Here is a 20382-nt window from a genome sequence, read left to right as displayed (position 1 = left end):
ACCTCTCTGAGCTGTGGTTTCTGCATGCATCCTTCTGACCTACTGCTGCGCTTTTTCATAGCTCGGCATCAAGCAGAAACCAGCACAGCAAACCATCCAAAGAGGACATGATGAAAACCCATAAAAGCCCACACTCTTCCCTTCTCAACAACCCTCTCAGTAGCAAATTAAATGCACAAATCTTGAAAATGTTAAGCTTTTAACAAATTGGATTCAATAATCAATTAGAAATTATTAAATTCTTTTAAACATTTTTTTTTTTTTTTACAGAGGCACTCTACAGGTTAGTATTTGCCATCCAAAGAATCACAGGGAGCGCATCATAATTGGTTGAATAAAAAGCAAAATTAAGACAGTAAGTCAAGAATGAATGCTCTCTTATACAAAGAGGGAGGAGGCGGGGAATCCTTTTATATTTCCAGTGCTCAGAGGGAAAAATAATTTTTCAAGAGTATGAATTTGTGCCACAAATATAATATACAATTTAGTACTGGGCAGTAAATAGGGCATTAACCAGAAAGCTATGCATGCTAGGCAGAACTTGGTTCAATCATTCCACAAATAAACAAGTATTTAGTAATTAACACATGCAAAGCATTACGCTGAGCATTACTCCCTCTGAGGACACAGAGATCTACATCTTTATATTGTCAAGTCATGAATCCAAAGAGATTTTGTTTACCTAAAAACTAAGGAGACCCATAGCATATTTCTACAAAGATAAGGAGGGATAATAAAACGCATTGTACTCCAACAATTAATGAGACAGAACAAACAGCAATAGGCACAAGCAACAGCAGGGAATTTATTTTTAACTCAAACATTAGGCAACGTCATTACAAGCACGATTAAGTCCAGCAACAAGCTGCCAAAACGATTGAAAAATTGCCATCACTGGAGAGATGAAAGACTGCACCAAGGGACACGAGACAAGGACAGCCTGAGGATAACTAAATCAGGCCTTCAAGGGTTAAAGTGATCCGATGACCACAAAGGCCATGTAGATATTGCTTACATTCTCTCCACAAATCTAAATTCTAAAAAACATTCACCTGAAATTATCATCCAAAGCTTAATCACTCTCCCCTGAAGCACTGCTATGGAGTCGTACCTTGCACACATAATACTAATAATTACAATAATATATAACACTAAGCATACATATAATACTGATATAATGCATATAACACTTTTAAAAATACAGGCAGAGCAATACAGTCACAGATGTCTAAAACATCTAATAGTCAAATTTTAGGGAAAGCAATTACAATAATTAGAAATACTATCCTATAAAAAATTTTCTATTGCTATTTTGCTTTGAGATGGTAAGTGGACCCAACTATAAACCACAATAGTCACTTTAGAGTACCAAAATTCATCAAAAGCAGTCAACTCCTTGAATATTATATTAGATAGAATAGGTAACTAAATGTCAAATATTCTGCTTAAATCATACAGAAATCTGCCCATAGGAACACTGTATTATCAAATGAAAACAGCAGGTTATAAAGAATCACGATCCCATTGGTATGAAATTGTCAACACACACTCAGTGAGATACCTGAAGAATGGTCATCTAATGTCAAAGTGGAAGTATCTGGGTAGTGGGATTTGGGATAATTTTACTTTTAATTGTATGGATTTTGTGTGGTTCTTTTATCAGAATAAAACTATAAAACTCAGAACCCAAACCGCTGGATTCAAATTTCAACTTTGTACCTTATTGACTGTGTGATCTTGAGCAAGTTACTTAACCTCTCTGTGCCTCAGTAACCTCAGCTGCAAATGGGGATAAAAATAATCCCTACGTCAGAGTGCTATGAGAGCACTAAATGTGTTAGTACAAGGAAAGCACTCAGAACAGTGCACGGACCATAGCAAACCAGTCAGGGCATATCAGCCAGTAGTAGAAGCAGTAGTACTGCTAATACTAAGCCAGATTATTTGTAAAATTGACTTATTATGCTCATTAATAGCAGCTGCAAAAGCAACTATTTCATGGCCAGAAGTAAAAAGGGGAGCAAGAAAACCCCATTGCTTAAGTTTAAATAGCAACCAAAACCCCAAAAATACCAAAAGACTAGTTGAACAACTACAAAGAAACAAAAGCACGTAAAGAGGAGATCCTTAAGTAGACATTTTTTCCTTCAATCTACCATCCTCATTTCAGGAGTCAGCATGCACAGCTGACTAACAGAGTTGAAGAGGTGCTTTAGGCAGTGGCTTCACTTGTATGCAAGCCTGTGCTCTCAATTTAGCAGCAAAATAGAAGACATTCTAATGAGGTTAGCATTTGTAGGCCAGAAGAACTGTCCTAATTAAAAAGAAGAAATCTTTGAAACGCCTCTATCTGCAAACCCTGGAAAATTAGTTTTAAATGGGGATTTACATAAAATGAAAATTATATAAACACACATTGATTTGTTAGGAGCAGATAATGAAAATGATGGGTTATCCTGAACCCTGTATTCTCTTCCTTTGAGGGAAAGAGACAATAAACAAAATCAATATGTAAATTAAACAGTATATTAGGAAGTGGTACGAGCTGTGTAGAAAAATTAAGTGAGTGAAGTAGGGAGGGGAAAGGAAGAAGTGTTGACATTTTAAATGGGGTCAGTAGAGAAGGTGACCTTTGTGGTTGGATCGGACAAGGGCAAGTTCAACCTATCTCCATAATTATTACCGTGTTTCCCCGAAAATAAGACCTAGCCGGACAATCAGCTCTAATGTGTCTTTTGGAGCAAAAATTAATATAAACCCAGTCTTATTTTACTATAAGACCGGGTCTTATTAATATAATATAATATAATATAATATAATATAATATAATATAATATAATATAATGTAAAATAATATAATACCGGGTCTTATATTAATTTTTGCTCCAAAAGACACATTAGAGCTGATTGTCCAGCTAGGTCTTATTTTCGGGGAAACAGGCTAGCTCTGATGAAAGTTTTGATCAGGCTGAAAGCTCTCAGTTAAGACAAGGTATTGGTTATCCCTGTGCTTCATTCATTTTTCTGACCACCCCTTTCAACTTTGATAACACACTCTAGTTACTACACAAATTCCCTGTTATAGACACACAATCTATTGGTATTCATTATTTCACTTTTTAAAGTCTAAAGACATGAGCTTCTTAAATTAATAATCTCTATAACTCCACACAGCAAATAAAAATAATTAAGAAAGACATCATCTACTGTTTCTGGTAACCCAACATCCATTCCCCCATTTTCCAGAAGAGAATCCACTTTCTTTGGGGAACTAAGCCTACCTGACTTCCAGCCAATGTGGTTCAGGTAGAGCTGATAAACAGACCCTACCTCTGGAGTAAGTGTATTACCTGGCCCTACCAGCAGGAGCACCAAATCCCCCAAACTCTATGCAGCATCAAGTTCAAGAGTGAGCGCATGATCCAAATGACCAATGAGAACCCACAGGCGCCAAGACATAGGGTACAACCCATGGGAAAGAATTACTTTCCTTCACAGGGTTGCTAAGGTTGCTGCGGAATGTAGGCCTAGAGTTGCTTATTTGGCCATCCTTGTCATCCTTGGGGAAGGGAAGGAGGAGGTTCTGCCTAAAAATGAAGCCAATCTAGAGGCAAACATGCAAAGAAAAGGAATAGAGTTGGGTGCTTTTGACAATACATTTGGAGGACTTGAACTCAACCCTGACTTAAAATAGGCACTCCCTTACATTTTTCTCATAGTTGAAGAGAAAGGTAGGTTTCCTTTTTTGCTTAAATCGTTCCAAGCTGAGTTTTTGTCACTTGCAACCACTGGAGTCTTGCCAAATACAAAGAAACCCACAGAAACTGATCTCAGTAGTTTCCCAGAAGCCAACAACCGTGCATCCTTACCCGTTCCTGACCAGCAGTGTCCCAGATGAGAAACTTATGAAGTTCATTTCCACAAGGCACAGTTTTGGTCATAAAAGATGCCCTGAAAAACAGAATCAACATCTCCACATTACTGATTACCCTCTACAATCTTCACAAAGACGTCCATTTCAAACAAATTGACGTTATGCCTCAGCAGGATTCCAAAAGCTCCCAGCCTTGCCCTTGTCCTTGGGGGGCCACCAAAGGAAAAAAGGGCTATTAAAGTTCTGTCACACAAAAGAAAATATTCTTCATTTTCTCTTAGTCCAACTGGAGGTTTGAGGTTTGGGGGAAGGTAAAGAACACACTCAAAACATTTATCTTCAATTGTTTGCAAAAACATTTATCTTCAAGTGTTATAAGATAATATATCCAAAATCAGGAAAGAAAATAAAACCTTAGATTTTAAAAACATTTTATTACAACAATTAAGAGTGAAAAGGACAGCTGGTATTTGAACATGTTACAGTTTGGAACTCACAATGGCACAAGAAGAGAATTACCTTACATCTTTACCTATGCTATGTAGCAACAAATAGAATACTATCTAATTCCCATCCTGCTTGCATAAATGCAGGGATAAAGATTGGTAACTTAACAAATATTTATGCTTTCTCCACAAAAAAAGGAAGGATTTTAAATTCTCAGTAGATAATGAAACACTTGATTTTTTTGCATATTTCCTCTTAATAAGCTTTTTCTTTGTGCTCATGAAAGATGTAAAAATCTAATACAAGGAATGTTTAATACCCTTGACTTTTTTGTGTGTATGAGAGATAAAGCTTCCCATTCATTAAAAAACAGCAAGTATCCCCAAGCATGGGACAACCAGGCATGAGAATCCTCCTGATGTGATGGACTTAGAAGTACATACATCACCTATGCAGCGTTCTGACCAAAAAATGTTTAATCTGAATTTAATGATGAAGAAACAATCAAGCAAATCTAGAATGTGGAACATTCTACAAGACAACTGGCCTGAATGCTTCAAATAAGTCAATGTCATGAAAAGCAAACAAAACAAAAGACAGGGAGATTGTTCTAGAATCTAAATTAAGAATGAAGAAAGCGATAATACAACCAAACGCACTATATGGACCTTGACTGGATGCTAAATTAGGCGGAAAGCAGCTTTAAAAGATACTTTGAGAACAATTGGAGAAATTTAAATTTAGATTATATGTCAGATGTTATCATTGAATCAAAATTAATTTTCTAGGTACGATAATGATATCCTTATTCTTAGGAGATGCACACTAGAGTTTTAGGGATAAAGTACCAGGATGTCTTCCTTCACTTTCATATGGCCAAGCTGGGCCACCCAGTCCAGTGCAGAGTCCAGCCCTGAATCCCAGTAACAGTTCCTCAACTTCTACTATTTTCCCCAAAGACAAGCTACAGAAGTCCCAAGGAGAAAAATGTTATGTCCCTGCAACTCCCGCACTTTCCCCACAACATACATACACACGCCAAAGGTTAATAGTTACAGAGCTCTAGTTATCAATGTAAATTGCACTAAATAGAAATTCTAAGTATTTTTAAGTGATATGACCAAATAGTATCAAAACCGCATTTGTCCCATGACATTTCATTTCTTTAAAAGTGCTAAAAATATACATCCCAGACTACTGATAAGAGCAAATATATTCCAAAAATGGAAATACCTTTATTACTTTTCCCACTATAAAAGCAATAGATATATTTCACCAAAAAATTCAAAAAAGTAAAATAAAGAAGGACATATAAATCAATTGTTCATTTCACCACCTAGCCACAATCACTGCTAATAAGTTGGTATATGTCCTTCCAAATTATTTTTATACAAGTTTTACCCCCACCAATTGATCATACTGTAGGTAAATTTTGTTTCTTTTACTTTATATATCATGGACAGACATCTTTCCATTTCGATGAATATAGATCAACAACATTATCTAAAATGACTGAGTCTTATACACCACGTTACGTATTTATTCACTACTCCACTGACCCTATTTTTCACATTATGACAATGATTACATGAATATCCTTGGACCTAAATTGCTGGGTCTTTCTACAACTATTTCCTTGTAGTTAATTCTTAGAAGCAGATAAGCTCCCCATTGCTATGCTCATCACACTGGGCTGTACCAACCTACCCGCCCGTGGTGGTGCATGCAAGGGCCTTCTCCCCAACCAGTACTAACCCTTCGAATCTTTCCTGGTACCTATGTAGAAATGGTATCTCAGTCCTGTCGTTATTGTACTTTTTAGACCTTTGGACATCATTGTTGGGTTTATTGTTCACTTTATTTTTCTTTTGTAAATATTTACTTCATGACCTTTGCCTGCTTTTCAGTTGTGGGTGTTCAACCTTCTTTTGTGCATTTTTTGAGTATTTTATACTAACTTTTGCAACAGCATATTTAAAAAAATTTTTTTTGCAGTTTAATCTTTGCCCTTAAACTTTGTTTATGGAATTTTTTTCCATTAGTGCCTTTTAAAATTTTAGGTAGACAGCTATCTCAATATTTTGTTTTTGTGTTTATTTGTGCTTTTGTTTTGACTTTGATGTACGGCAGATTTTCATTTATTCCTATATTCTAGGCAATGGATAAAAATATATCAATCCACCCGTTTAAAAGTTCTCAGATTTAGAAAATTAAGTTCATGCCTTTTAAATCTTAGAATCATAGACTTTTAGAACTGGATAAAACATAAACTATCCAGGCCAACCCCTTCACTTTACAGATGGGGGGCTGGTGTGAAAAAAGACTGCACTGACCCTGGTCTAAGAAGAATCTAAAGGCAGTCAGGAAAGAATGCAGAGGCCCTCACTGCCAGCCTGAGTGGAAATGAGCAACTTAGACAGCCCCTCAGTTTCCTCATCTGTGAAATAGGACCAATATCTACTCTACATGATCTGGAGAGCTGTTGTAGGGTCAAATGACAAAATGACACCTGTGAAATTTCCCCTTGATATACAGTAAATCTGTGAGGAACAGCTTTACTAGTAACAGCAGTAATGCGTATCATATATACAGAGGGTGCCAAAAAACGTATACACATTTTAACAAAGGAAAACTGTATTCAAATTGTAATACTCAATATATACCAATAACAAAAAATGAATACACGTCACATTTGACTTCTGTATTTAGAAGAGGAGCTCAAAGTGGTTACCATCAGCACTCAGACACTTCTGATTATGGTGAACTACTGCTTGAGCCACGTTAACCAAAGTGTCCACTTGTATACATTTTTTGGCACCCTGGTGTGTGTGTGTGTGTGTGTGTGTCAGCGCGCACACATACATATGTATGCATATACATACACGCACATATGTAGGCACACACACATGCACACACCCCTCTGTTCCTGATTTCTTGCCACTATGAGAAAGATGATCAATATTTGAAATGAAGACTGACAATCATTCATCTTTTGGTTGTTTGGGGGGTTTTTCAGCCTCTTTGCTAGCTTTCAATCTGAAGATCCTCAGGTGTATTTTTCTTCTCTATAGATTTCCTTCCAGAGGGGTGGAGGGGTGAGCACTGGCAATGCTGAACTGATTTCATTATCTGTGGGAACCAAAATCTGGCAGAGAAGTAACTCAGTTTCCTTGTAAAAGTTGAAATAGACAGGGAGATACACACATATACTTATATATGTTCAAGATGTTGACACAATCTGCTTGAATAGTAGAGCCAAGATTTTTCAGTGTTAGTCACAGGAGATGATAAGAATTAACTTTTTCAATGCTGAGACAATGACATTTTACAGCTTATGGACTTTTCCCAATGATAGTGTGAATAAGAGTGGACTCTGAGTGGACTCACTTGGTTTGAGTCATAAATTTGCTGCACAAGGCTGAGTGCACCTAAACAAATCACCTAGCTGCTCTAACCCTTGGGGCCAGGAGAGTTACTGGGAAAAACACTCTTGTGTGTAGAACTGAAGTGTCTACTCGACCAGGTCAGACATGTAAATGAGTGAGGCATGCTGGGAATAAAGGTAATTGTGATAAAAAAAATAGTAACAATAAACAGTGAGAGCGACATGGAGCAGAAAGAGCCTGTCCACCCACAGCGGGCACCTGTGGGTCAAGTCCAGCTGGCTTCTGCCACGTGAGCATGCGGTCCAAGCCTACTGATTTTATAAGATAAGCCAGAAATGTAAGTTTATTATGTAAAAATCTCTTGATTCTTTATTATTGGCTTAAAATTTTTAGAGCAGGCTAAACAAAACACTTCTATAAGCCAGATTGCCAGCCCACCAAATCTACAAGATGAGGGATAAGCGTAAAATCTTTTTTAAAGTATTCCATATATGCCATCTTCCAAGAAATCTATATTCATGAAAAAGAATAAGGAAGACCTACATGGACAGAGAATGCATGCTGAAGCATTAGGTAGGGTGATACCATTTCTGTTTTTAGACATGATGTATTTGTATACCTGCATACCCATAGAAAATATTTATAAGAAATATGTTAAACATGCACTTTGGACTCTAAACTTTGGTAATATAAACTGAAGAATATGGGACTGGAGAGTTAATAAAACTCTCTCACTTCACTTTTTATTTTATACATGTATGTATGGTCTGTATGTATGGTATGTATGTATAATGAACATTATAATTTAAAGAATAGATACATTTTTTTTTTAGTTAATAGACTATTTTTTAGAGAAGTTTTAGGTTTACCAAAAAATTGAGCAGAAAGTACAGAGAGTTTCAATACAATACATAATTTTTTAAAACCCTAAACCACCACAATGTATTTACCAGACAAAGCACTGTCAATAGTGCTTGATCGGTTGTCTCCAAAATGGCTACCAGTGATCCATGGGGAGATGAGCGGGTGTTTCCTACACTGCCCATCCCACCATGAGGTGGACTTTATTTCCCCACCCTTGAATCTGGGCTGGCATTATGATTTGTTTGAACAAAAGACTGTAACCAAAACAATATACCTATTGTATAGGCATAATGATGTTCATACCTACACATAACAACGGTTTAAAACCTTTATACATTTACTGTAATTTGTGGTAGGAGCACACATTGCCTTTTTATTTAAAAAAAAAAAAAAATCATTACAAAAGAAATGCAGATTTTAAAATACAGATTTAAAATTTTTTTTTTTAATTTTTTAAGTTTAAAAAGTAGACAGTAAAAGTCTCTCTTCCATCTCTGGAACCACACTTCAGAGGTAATCCTCTTATGGGTTTTACTTTTATTATTAGGAAACACAAAGTGGGAAATTAAGAAAGAAAAAAGTATATCACAAAGAATAGTGAAAAGAATTTACTCTACAAAAATTGTCCCCAATTAATGAAGTGCCTATGTTGGGAGATAATTCTCCATGGGTCTCTTGTGCAGAGGCACCGTCTTTTTCCCAGATCCTGTTTTCAAGGATGTGTGTATAGCAAATAGCCTTAGAAAGGAGAGATAAGGTCTCCCGCTGGAGCAAAGCACAGACAAAGCACAGACATGCTTATTGCCCATTATAAAAGATTTGGGTACCCTAACTTGGGGTTTCTCTCCTATAACACAACCCACTATATGTAAGGTGTCACCTGACCCTCTTCACATCATCCTATGGGAAACTGGGGTTCGGGAAAACAATGCAAAACAATACTCTGGCTACAGCTGTTTCCCCCTATCTCTGACCCAGGAATCCCAGGTGTCTTCTCCCAGCATCCATGACAGTGGGACAGTTAAGTTTGTTAGCCTGCAGATCTTGCACAGTTCTTGACACATATTTTTGTGAACATGTTTCTGTAAGCCATTTTTTAACTACAAAATGTGCTGGTTTTCTCACCTCCACCGCTCCAACCACTAGCCTATCAACCAACTGCTCCTGAGCATGTTTATACCCTGCCATGAATTTTTCTACTTACTACCGAAAGAGACAATCACCTTTATCATCAATCCTACAAGAGTTCCCAAAACATATATATGCATTGTTTGCCTCCTGAGAAAAATGAATACTTGCTCTTTGCAAAGACCATGCTATCTTCAGAAGAAAAATAAGTTCTAAGAGAGTAAAAAATCAAGCACCTGCAAAATGATACAGCAAAAGCACATATGGCAAAAGAATCCACAGGAAAGGAGAATATGGAATAGGAAAATGCTTCTGCATTCCAAGGTCTGCATTCCAAGTGAAAAATCACCTCTCTATCCCCAAGCATTAGAACAGAAATGCTGACATTCGATTAATCTAGAAAAGGAAAATCAATCTGCCCCACAAACTGTGCAGACAGCTCTGACATGTGAGTGGACAGCATTTCCAGGTTTACTGGCAGGCAAGTTACACCAGAGCCTTTGTGGATTTCTCCCGTGTCTCATCTTCCATCTGGAAAGAAAGCTGGCAGGATTTACAGAATGATGCTCTTGGAGATCAAAGAACCAGCCTTAGGCTGCAGCATGACAACAGTTGGCTAGAAAAAAAAAATTGGCAGGGACATACAACTTAAAAGTACTTGAATTTCTGTCAAACTCTTTATCATTGGGATAGATTCTCAATGGCTGAGATGAAAACCACTTGAAGGCTCACGAGCAAAGTAACCTCTCTGAGTGCTTTGAAAGGAAGAAATGTTAAAGAGAAGAACGTACGGAACTTACCCAATGGTCGGGCTGATGTTGTGGTCAAAGTGATCCTGGACAAATCGACACACAATGCTTGATTTCCCAACCCCAGTGTCCTGGAAGAGAATGAGGACACAGCCATGAAAACCAAGGATGCCAGTTCTGACCGAGTATACACGTAGAACAGGAGGATAGGACAGGTCATTTCTAGTTGATGGGAGTGAGGGAGTGGAGGGGGATATTTTCTTCTGTTTCTTACCAGTACGTTCTACAATTAAATTGTATTGCTTCATAGAAAGAAAAGAAGTATGATAAAAATAAGTTTTAGAAACGTGTCCCACACACATACAATAATTAAACTAGAACTGGCATGTTCACATGTATTGCCAGAAATTTGGAAATTTTTGGAGTGGTCTAGAGAAGTATGGCAATACACCACATTGTTTGAGTAGAGATAGAATTGATTTTGTTCAAAACCTTAGCACTCAAAAAATATGTAACCTATTTTTGTAGGTATCATCCTATGAGACCAATGTATTCTAATATCTGTATTTCTAACATTTTTCTTTAGAATCTGATGGTCGCATAATAATCTCCAGTATTGCTTAATTATATAAAGGTCTCACCTCAGCTCTTCCTCTGTCAAATAATTCTTTAAAGCTAATTAGGATAGAGGTCCAGTTACACATTGGAAATCAAATACATGTGTTTCTATCCATTCCCTTCCAAAACCCTTGCAAAATGGTTTAAGGAATAGAACGTACAAATATACAAGGTCAAAGAGATAGGAGAAGAGACACCACCAGACAAGTGATGTCAACAGAAAGCACTTGGTCACTGAGAAAGAAGACCTGGAGCCTTATGTGCCTGCAGGGAGGAAAGCCAATGAGAAGCCAATCAATTCATGCCACAGAATCCCAAACATATCAAGAATTGGAGGGCAAGGCTAAAAACAGAGTCAGTGAAAGGCTCACACAAGCATCCCCTTGGTGCCCCAAAGAACAGACCCTCCTACATTCCAGGAGAAGATGGGAGGTTGACTCTCCAGGAAACCTGCATTAGACAAGGGCTGGGCTAAGGTACTTCAGATACAGCTCAGGGAGGGCCCGATGCTATTCCCCTGCCCTGTGCGAGCCCAGACAGAAGAGGTGAGGAGACCCCTCTGGGTAAGAGGATCCAGATCATTAGACTCTCCCAACTAAAGGCAATGTGCGCATCAGTCGACAAGCCTCAGTGCAAACAGAGATTTTTCAGCACACATTTTAACCTTTTAAAAAGAAACACTCAGTTAAGAAATACCAGACGTTTATAACCACAAAAAAGGAGTAGGATGCTATCTTAAAAGACCATTCAGAGTAAGGCTGACCTCTTAGAAGTTAAAAATATGATGGCAGAAATGGAAATTTCAAAGAGAGAGTTATAAGGCAAAGTCAGGAGATTCCCCAGAAAGTAGAACAAGCAAGAGCAATGTAGTTAGTTGCCAATAGCTACTCTTCTGAGAAGGGTGGCAAGGCCAGAAGAGGTTCACAGATTATCAACACAGAGAAGCCCGAGTCAATGTGTGCTTATCTGAAAGGATTATGGAGACATTTTGAAATCTACAGAGGGTGCCAAAAAAAATGTATACACATTTTAAGAAAGGAAAAAAACTGTATTAAAATTGTAATACTCAATATATACTGATAAAAAAAGACGAATAAAAATCATGTGTATACATATTTTTGGCACCCCTGGTATCAGTGAAAGCAAAACAAGATATGTTTAGCCCAAAAAGAAAAAAAATAATCCTACAGTTCTCTTATATTAAAGGTATAACTTTAAAAGCCTAAATATCAAAGAGAAAATGTTGAAACTCAGAGAAACATGTTTTTCTTTAGACACTGAAATATGATATGAGATCTGAAATATCAGCTGGCAATCTGAATTACTTTTACTCCTTCTTACCCTGTGTTTGGGGAACAATTCCAGCAAACCTGGAGCAATAGGGGCGTTGGCTGGCGCTACACATCAGAAAATCATTCTCCAGAAGGTCTCCCATCCTAGTGAGAGCTGCCTTCACGGGTTCTGAGCCATAATAAAACAACTGCACCAAAAGCCATTTATCTGCAGTGTGCAGATCGATGTGCGGAGTTCAAAAAGGAGACGACAGAACTTAAAACCTCAGCTCCTCAGATTCCAAATCAATGCTGCTATTTCTGAGCTGCACCTTCAGTATAGATTCCAGCTGATGTGCTCCACACTGTCACAAACCACAGCTCAGTTCTTTTCATCTCAGTTGGGGTTTTTTTAAAAATCTGTTTGTTGATTTTTTTTCAAAGAGGGTGCCGCTTGTAGTGGCCCATGCGGGATCCAACTGGCAACACTGGTGTTAGTAGCAATGTGCTCTAACCAACTGAGCTAACCGGCCACCCCATCTCAGTTGTTTTTAAGCCCCCCTGTGGATGAGCAGACCCTGGCCATCCTTTGGTCTGTGCAGCCCCAGAGAAACTGAAAACTGATGAACTGTGCTGCCTACCTTGAAGACAAGGGAAACACATTCTTTCATAAGATGAACTGTTTTCTGCAAATTGCCAAGTAGGCATGGTGGGGACCTCTCCCCAACACCAACTAAACCAAGCTTTATTTTTATATCACCGTGCTCATGGAGTGCAACACACACCCCACCCCCGATAGAGAGCTTTCAAACGTATTATCCCACAAGAAATGTTAAAAGATTAATGTCTGCCCTCTCTTGCATCCATTGAAACCATTTCCACAATGGAAAGGCATGTTAATGCGAGAGCCTATCTTGTCCCTCTCCGGGTCCCTCTATCACAGTTTAGAAATTCCCTTTCTCAGGGCTCCTTTATTCGTCCATTCTTCACTGGTCCAGCAAACACTCATCAAGTGCTTCACATGCCAACAATAGGCAAGCCCTGACCGATAGGAGATAACATGGCCCCCTGTTGGCCTCCCAGAGTTCCACAACCATGAAAGGTGCCTGACAGAGGCAAGTACCAGCACACAGAGGTGAACAGGGCTACTGTACCTGCAGCTAAGAGCTCAGGAGACAAATCCTTACCTCCCACACTTTGTTCCTTTTGGCCTTCCTTGGCATCCTTCAGCTTATACCCAGGCTCGCCCTACTTCCAAGCTGAGAAAACTGCCCCTCTGAAATGCCTCTAGTTCATCCCCGTCTGAGAGACCCTTGCCCCTGTAAGCATCATACCCCTTGCTCTCTCTGAGCATCCCGTGGTGAACAGGGTTTTGGCTAGTCTGGCATCTTCACAGCCTCACTAAGTGCTGCTCTGCAGATATTTTAGGTATCTTTATAGGTCGTAAGGTTTTTGGGGAAACTAATAAGTAATATATATTATTGATAACATTATAAATCAACATACTTCTTATGGAATGGAAATTACAAACCAGTCAGGACTCTGCTCTAGGAAGCACATTCTGGAGTCTATCCATTCACTCTACCCAAGAGCTCTGCTCAAAACAGCTGGCTCCAAATCCCCAAAATAGCCCAACAGATCCTGCAAAAGCAACCCTCAAAAGCCATTTAATTCACCTCTATTCATCTTCTATAGATAAATCAAGCTAAAATATCAGCTTTTCTAAGTAGTTAAAGCAGCAAACCTGCTCATATTTAAATTTAACAATTTATTCTTCAGCCAAATGTACTCAGCGTTCCTTTTCTTTTTACAACTTAACTCTCAACATTTCTCTCTCGTTCATTTAGACACTTGATAGGGAAAAAAAAATAACCAGGACAAAAGGATAGACAAAATTTTAGTTTGTCTCAGAAAAGAAAATATTCACTATACAAAGAAATACTTCAAATAATCTCTGGCCAGTGGCTTTACAATGGCTCCAAAAATGACCCCAGGGCTTCCTTCTCCCAGGAGGACTGCTGTTCTCCAACTGGCCACGAGGGGAAGGCCCTGCTCAAGGATTGCTGAGGAGAGCCTGAAGCCGGGTTACTGGGCAATTTTCATGAATCACTCAGCTTTCTGATTCCTTTTCCTGCAGGAACCCCATTCGGACAGTGACACACATACACAAGAGGAAAACGCCAATGAGTCATGACTATTACACAGGAAAACATAAAAGTTTAAAGCAGGAAAAAAGAAGAAAGCCTATTGGGTGAATAAAGGAGTCTGTGAAGAAAGAGAAAGGATGAAAGAGGAGGATCATGGCTGCCCACCATTCTTTAAAGGCCACTTTACTCTTAGTGGACTTACACCAGTACAAGAAAATTTGTCTATGCATATATTTTTCCATTTCATAAAAATATAAAAACCCATCTTGTCCAATCTCCTAGTTTTGCAAAAGAGGAAACTGCTTGACTTCCTCAAGGTCACACAGCTGGCTGGCTGGTAGAGTCAGAATCAAATTTTTTGAGTCCCAGTGAAAGCCTCTTAAGGCTCTTACCAAGTTAAATCAACCTCCCTGCCAAATGTAAATTTCTTCAAAGGAAAAAAGTCTATTTTCTAGAACTCACAACAAGTTCTTTTATTACTGCTTTCTAATTTCACCTTCACAGTAGCATCAAGTGTTCTCAAGATAGAGCTGCTGGGATATATATATATATATATATATTAACCTGTAATAAGGGGGACATACTACCAACTACTGGGGAGATATTAGAATAAAACTGATTCCACAAACCAGGAATAAAGGTTAGTAAAATCCTCCCTGGGGGATAACCAATGTTTCATTGTGTTCTCCTTTGTAAGGTTAATGTCAGATGGATACTGAGACTTAGCAATTGGTCTCATCTACTTACTGGGAACTGGATCCCTCATGATATTCCTCCCATATTCGATATTATTTGGAGTTAATAATACAATTCTCTGAGAATGATCACTTACTCTGACATGAGAATTTCTGCTGTTTGAACTGTCACATTTATTAATCATGTGTACATATGTAATTATAAAATCACAAACCACAAACTGTCAGCTTCTGGCACATAACTCGAAGCATCGCTTGAACTGCAATGGGCTTCAGGTAGGGGTTCCCACCTTTCAAGATAAAGAACAGTAAATCCTAGGCAGATGCATCACTGCTACCTAATCCTACTCTCATGGAAGACCTCACTGATCAATTCAGGACACATTATTTTATTGAATCTGAAAAGGCCCTCAACTCTTTTCAACCCAGCTCTGCAGATAATCACCAGGACTCAATCAAGGTGGGATCTCAGAACAATGGCGATCCTCCCCCGTCGCTGACTCTTTCTGACCGTCAACATTCCTACTGACCCCTCCACTCCGCCTCACTAAGTGCTGCTCTGCAGATGTTTTAGGTATCTTTATAGGTCGTAAGGTTTTTGGGGAAACTAATAAGTAATATATATTGTTGATAACATTATAAATCAACATACTTATGGAATGGAAATTACAAACCATAACAAGACACAGACTCAGGAATGCCATTCCTAAGAGTACAGGTAAAAGAAGAAAAAAATAAACACAGAAAGTTTACTGAAGTATTATTTATAAACATTAGAAATGGCCTAAAAATAACTATAAGTTAAATAAATTATGCCATAGACAGTAATCTCTTAAGCTTCCATTTCATGGCTATCAAAATGTCAAAGAGGCAGAATACAATTTGCCCATAATATATATTATGGAAGTGATAACTCCATCATCTGTGTCTGGTCTAGGCGTCAGAAAGAACCCATGTGGCAAGGATTTTTGCATTTATTTGTTTCATTCAGTCATCCATTTATTTGTTTAGACTTTAAGCTTTACATACTTCTAAAAAGTCTTAAGTGTCTTATGTGTTGATAAGGAGTTAAATTAGGAATTTAGGAGACCTTTAGAGGCCAGCTAGATCTTATAGGTGGAGAGAAACAAAATATGAGAGAAACAAGCAGAACTATGGAATGGTGAATGGTTTGATTTTCTGATCCCAAAGATGAGAGAAGCCAAAAACAATTCAGAGTCCAACTCAGCGGAGTAAGGTCTGGTCAAGGGCACCAGATATGGCCACCAGCACCCTACCCCACACCACCCCACCATCACCCTGGTCTTGCACACAATGGCCTTGTGTATAGACAAACCACAGGCAGATGCAGAGAGCTGTGATTGGTAACTCAGGGCAGTGCCACGCACACCTGGTTATTCGTTCCACTTTGTGGAAGATGGGGGGAAAATCTGGAGAAAGTGTGTGCTGCTGCTGAAGAGGAGGTCATGAGGAAAGGAGTTTCCATTTCCTGTATCTGTAGGGCACTGTGAACTTCACCACCATGCCCTGTGTCAGAGGGCTGGGTCCCAGCCATCCGGGTCAGCACTCCTCGATGGCACCATCTGCCCTTTCCATGGCCCAAAATCTGGGTCCACCCAGAACAGAAAATAGAACACGAGTCAACACAAAGGAATATGCCTCTGTCAGGCTCAGGAATCCAATCCGGGAAGCTCTGCAGTCTGCAGTTAGAGGTTTCAAAGAAACTCCACAGAAATGCAGTACAAATTCCTTATGAACCCACCAAGCCTTTTTTTTTTAAGTTTTGGCCAAGGGGGAGAGGACACATACTCGAGTTCCGCTCCTTTGCACTGGAATTCTAATAAAGCAACTACAGAAAACCCCAATTACACACACCCTTTACAAGGATCAAAGACCACTGTTCTGAGGCACCTAAATTGACCAGCCTGAGGACTCAAGATCAGACATTGCACGTCACTCCCAGAGCTTCAACTGCGCTCCCTGGAGATCTGCAATGTATCATTCTGATTCTGTGTCTACATCTACTTTCTCATAGAAGGACTGAAGTACTTTGCTCCTGGATACCATTCAAGGGTGTATTGGAATTATAGAAGCAATGGGCCTGTTGGCCCCTGAGCTCTAAATAGTGTCTTGCTGGAATAAAATAATTCCTATGCATCCCCAGCACTTTTTATCAGATGCTTTAGCACTGAAAAGGGTTCGATACTTATAAATCACAGGAATCACCACCCAAAAAAAGTGCCATAAAAGCAAAAAACATCATTAAACTCAAGTCCACAATATACTTGTTTTATTACCACACATTCTTCCAAATTTCCTCTAGTGGTGGTGAGACCTCTATCCAAACAAAGTAAAACACAGCCTTCACACTATGTTCAGGGAAAAAGTGAGCTAATAATACAAGAAAATCCAACTCTAGGCATCTTACTATATTTAGGAAACCATACCACAAATTTATTTGCGGGAAATACAATATAAATAAAAAGCTCCTGAGCATTCCCAGAAACAACCCTGCAATTCTTTCTGTCATGATTATTTTGAAACATGTCAATGGTGCATATTATAACAAATGTCTTAAATCCATTTACAAAGGGGAACTAACTATATATCTGACAAAAATGGAACTGAATTGTCTCACTGAAATAGATGGCTTCTGTCCCAAGTCTGAGAGTCACTAGACTTTGTTTTCTCTATCTACCTCATGGGGGGAAACAGCTAATTTTAAGCATATAAATCAATAAATTTAAGCATTTAGATTAATGCCCCATGGACATTAGAGAACATAGCATGGAAATTCCACAATCCTCTAGACGTACGTGAAAATAATCTGAAGTCCAGATACAGAAACAAAGGTGCTGTGTTTGAGGAGCGAAAATGACCAGGAGAAATGGAAAAAAATCTTACTAGAAAATATGAAGAAATAAGCAGAAATGAGCATAAAAGACACAAGAAAGAGATGATGAGATGGTTCAAAAGGAAACAAAGACACACATGTCCACTTACTTTATCTCACGCAATCCTCACCACAACCCTTTGTAAAGGGGGAGACAGATGGCATTGTTCACATTTCCCATAAAAGGAAACTATGGTCTAAAAGTTTACGTAAATTGCAACAGTACTATAACTAGTAAAAACTTCATCAAGATTCAGACTTCCCTTTGCCCATTTCCAGCACTCTGCTTGCTGGCCAAACCCTCTATCTTCAGGAAGAATGCATCCATCCTCTCATTTATTCATTCATTTATTCAGTGAGTGTGCAGTCAGCAGTATGCAAGGACAAGAGATAAGAAGATACCAGCAGTCAGAACACTTGTACATCAGACTTAAAACTTTACAAAGGAAAAGATTTTGTAGGGTGTCAGGTGGGCACTTGTCTCATTAGGGAACCACTTCATGGATGGTGTAGATGTCTGACCACTGCACTGTACACCTGAAGCTGAAGCTGAATAACATTGAATGTTAACTATAATTTAATATACCTAGTAGTTACAGGATGTAGAGTACAGCATAGGGAACAGAGTCAGTGGAATTGTAACAGCTATGTACAATGTCAGAGGGGTAGAAGACTGGGGGAGGAGGGTTATCACTTTGTGAGGCGTATAAATGTCTAGCTACTACATTGTTTTGTACACCTGAAACTAATTTTTAAAAAAAACACTTTACAAAGGAATCAGACAGGAGGTTAGTGGGATGGTGACTGAAATCATCATACAAGTAATCACCAATACATCAACTGGATGACTGATGGCTGTGCTCCAAAGTGCATTTGTTGGCTAATCATTTGAAATTCAGATATGCATTCTTCCATTCAAATAATCCTGCAAATAAATAATGATTATTTCCCAAACTTGCGTGTAACTATACAAGAAAGAACCCATTATCCATTTATAACATTGTTTCCATAGGAAACTTACTCTAATTTCAAACTGGGGATTTCAGCCAGTGGGAACCAGACTCCCAGGCCTTTAGCACAAACAGAACATCCCAGGAGAGTAAGGAGACCTTTGGGGAACAAATGGTCTGGATTTGGACTTCAATAATATTGCCAATAGTACAAACCTTTCATAAGAACAGGAGTGGGCAAAATAGTAATATGGGCAATGACAAAAGCTGACATTTATTGAGCACATAAAAAGTTCCAGGCACCCAGCTAGGCATTTTCATATATGGAAAAGCATCAGCTATTACTGTTCAGGGATTGTTTCTGCTCCATTATACATCTCTTCTATCCTTCTGGGACTCCAAGTACGCCTGTAGTAACCTTTTCACCTTATCATATATATCTCTTATATCCCTTTTTCATTTTCCATCTTTTTGTCTGAGTTTCAGTTTGGAGATTTTTCTTCTGAGCTATGTTCTAGCTCTTTCTACAGATGAATCGAATATGAGAGTAATTTATTTATTGATTTCCTAATATCAATTACTATATTTCTTCTATTGCAAAATTTTCATTGTATAGCTTTCAATTGCTTGCCAAATTCTGACATCATGACTTTTATGTCCTTAAACATATTAAACATACATATTTTAATGCCCATGTCTGGTAATTCCATTATATAGATCTTCTGTGGGTCTGTTTCTATTGTCTGTGAAAAGGTTTTCAATTAAATTGGCTTTTCTCCTCATATCTTTGGTCATGTCTGATTTAAGTCTCAGCAGCATCATTTTAGAGGAAGAAATCACAGCAATTTGTCCAAGGACATGGGTGTCAAAGCTAAGACTCCACCCAGATCTTCTCTGACTCTTCAATGAGTATTTAAAAGGAAGAGACAGTTTTCCTTCTGGGATATCATCTACCCCCAAAGAAACTGATGCTAGTAAGAAAATATTTATAATATTAAAAAATACTGTCCCCTTCTACTATTAATTTGCCTATGGTTATTCTAGATTTGGCAGATCCGGTGGATTCTGAAGTTCAGCGATATTTCAGTCATGGAGCACGCAGACCCCAATGCTGAGGTGGCTTATTTACCCTGCTGGTGGCAAAGGAATGTGTTAGGAGCCAAAGTCACTCTGTACCAAGAGTCAGAAAAGATGACTGCCATAGGCTCCAATCCCTCTCCTCTCTCCAGCTCTTAAAGAAATCCCCATGGTCACTATTTCTCCTCCTGCCTTATTTCTCAGATATGTTAAAGAAGAAAAAAAAAGAAGGAAGATACTTCTTAAATGGAGAAGAAGAGGAAGTTCCCTAACTCCTTCACTT

The 20382-nt window shown here is 38.5% G+C and overlaps 1 protein-coding gene across 4 annotated transcripts in view; it reads right to left on the bottom strand.

Annotated features, from left to right (window-relative positions):
* The window catches only part of RAB31 (RAB31, member RAS oncogene family), a 121803-nt gene that overhangs the window by 62490 nt on the left and 38931 nt on the right, over positions 1-20382 (bottom strand). For 3 of the 4 annotated variants that reach the window (XM_019712606.2, XM_074340375.1, XM_074340374.1), the window contains 2 exons: positions 10500-10579; positions 3870-3951 (listed from right to left, as the gene is read on the bottom strand). In XM_019712606.2, the coding sequence (XP_019568165.1) occupies positions 3870-3951; positions 10500-10579 (162 nt within the window). The remainder of the gene's footprint in view (positions 1-3869; positions 3952-10499; positions 10580-20382) is intronic. The other variant, XM_074340376.1, reaches the window with a different exon arrangement.

This window comes from Rhinolophus sinicus, linkage group LG09, assembly GCF_036562045.2.
Source record: "Rhinolophus sinicus isolate RSC01 linkage group LG09, ASM3656204v1, whole genome shotgun sequence".
In the NCBI taxonomy this organism is placed as follows: domain Eukaryota; kingdom Metazoa; phylum Chordata; class Mammalia; order Chiroptera; family Rhinolophidae; genus Rhinolophus; species Rhinolophus sinicus.
Note: the sequence above shows the minus strand (reverse complement) of the source record. Positions and strands in the feature narration are given on the sequence as shown.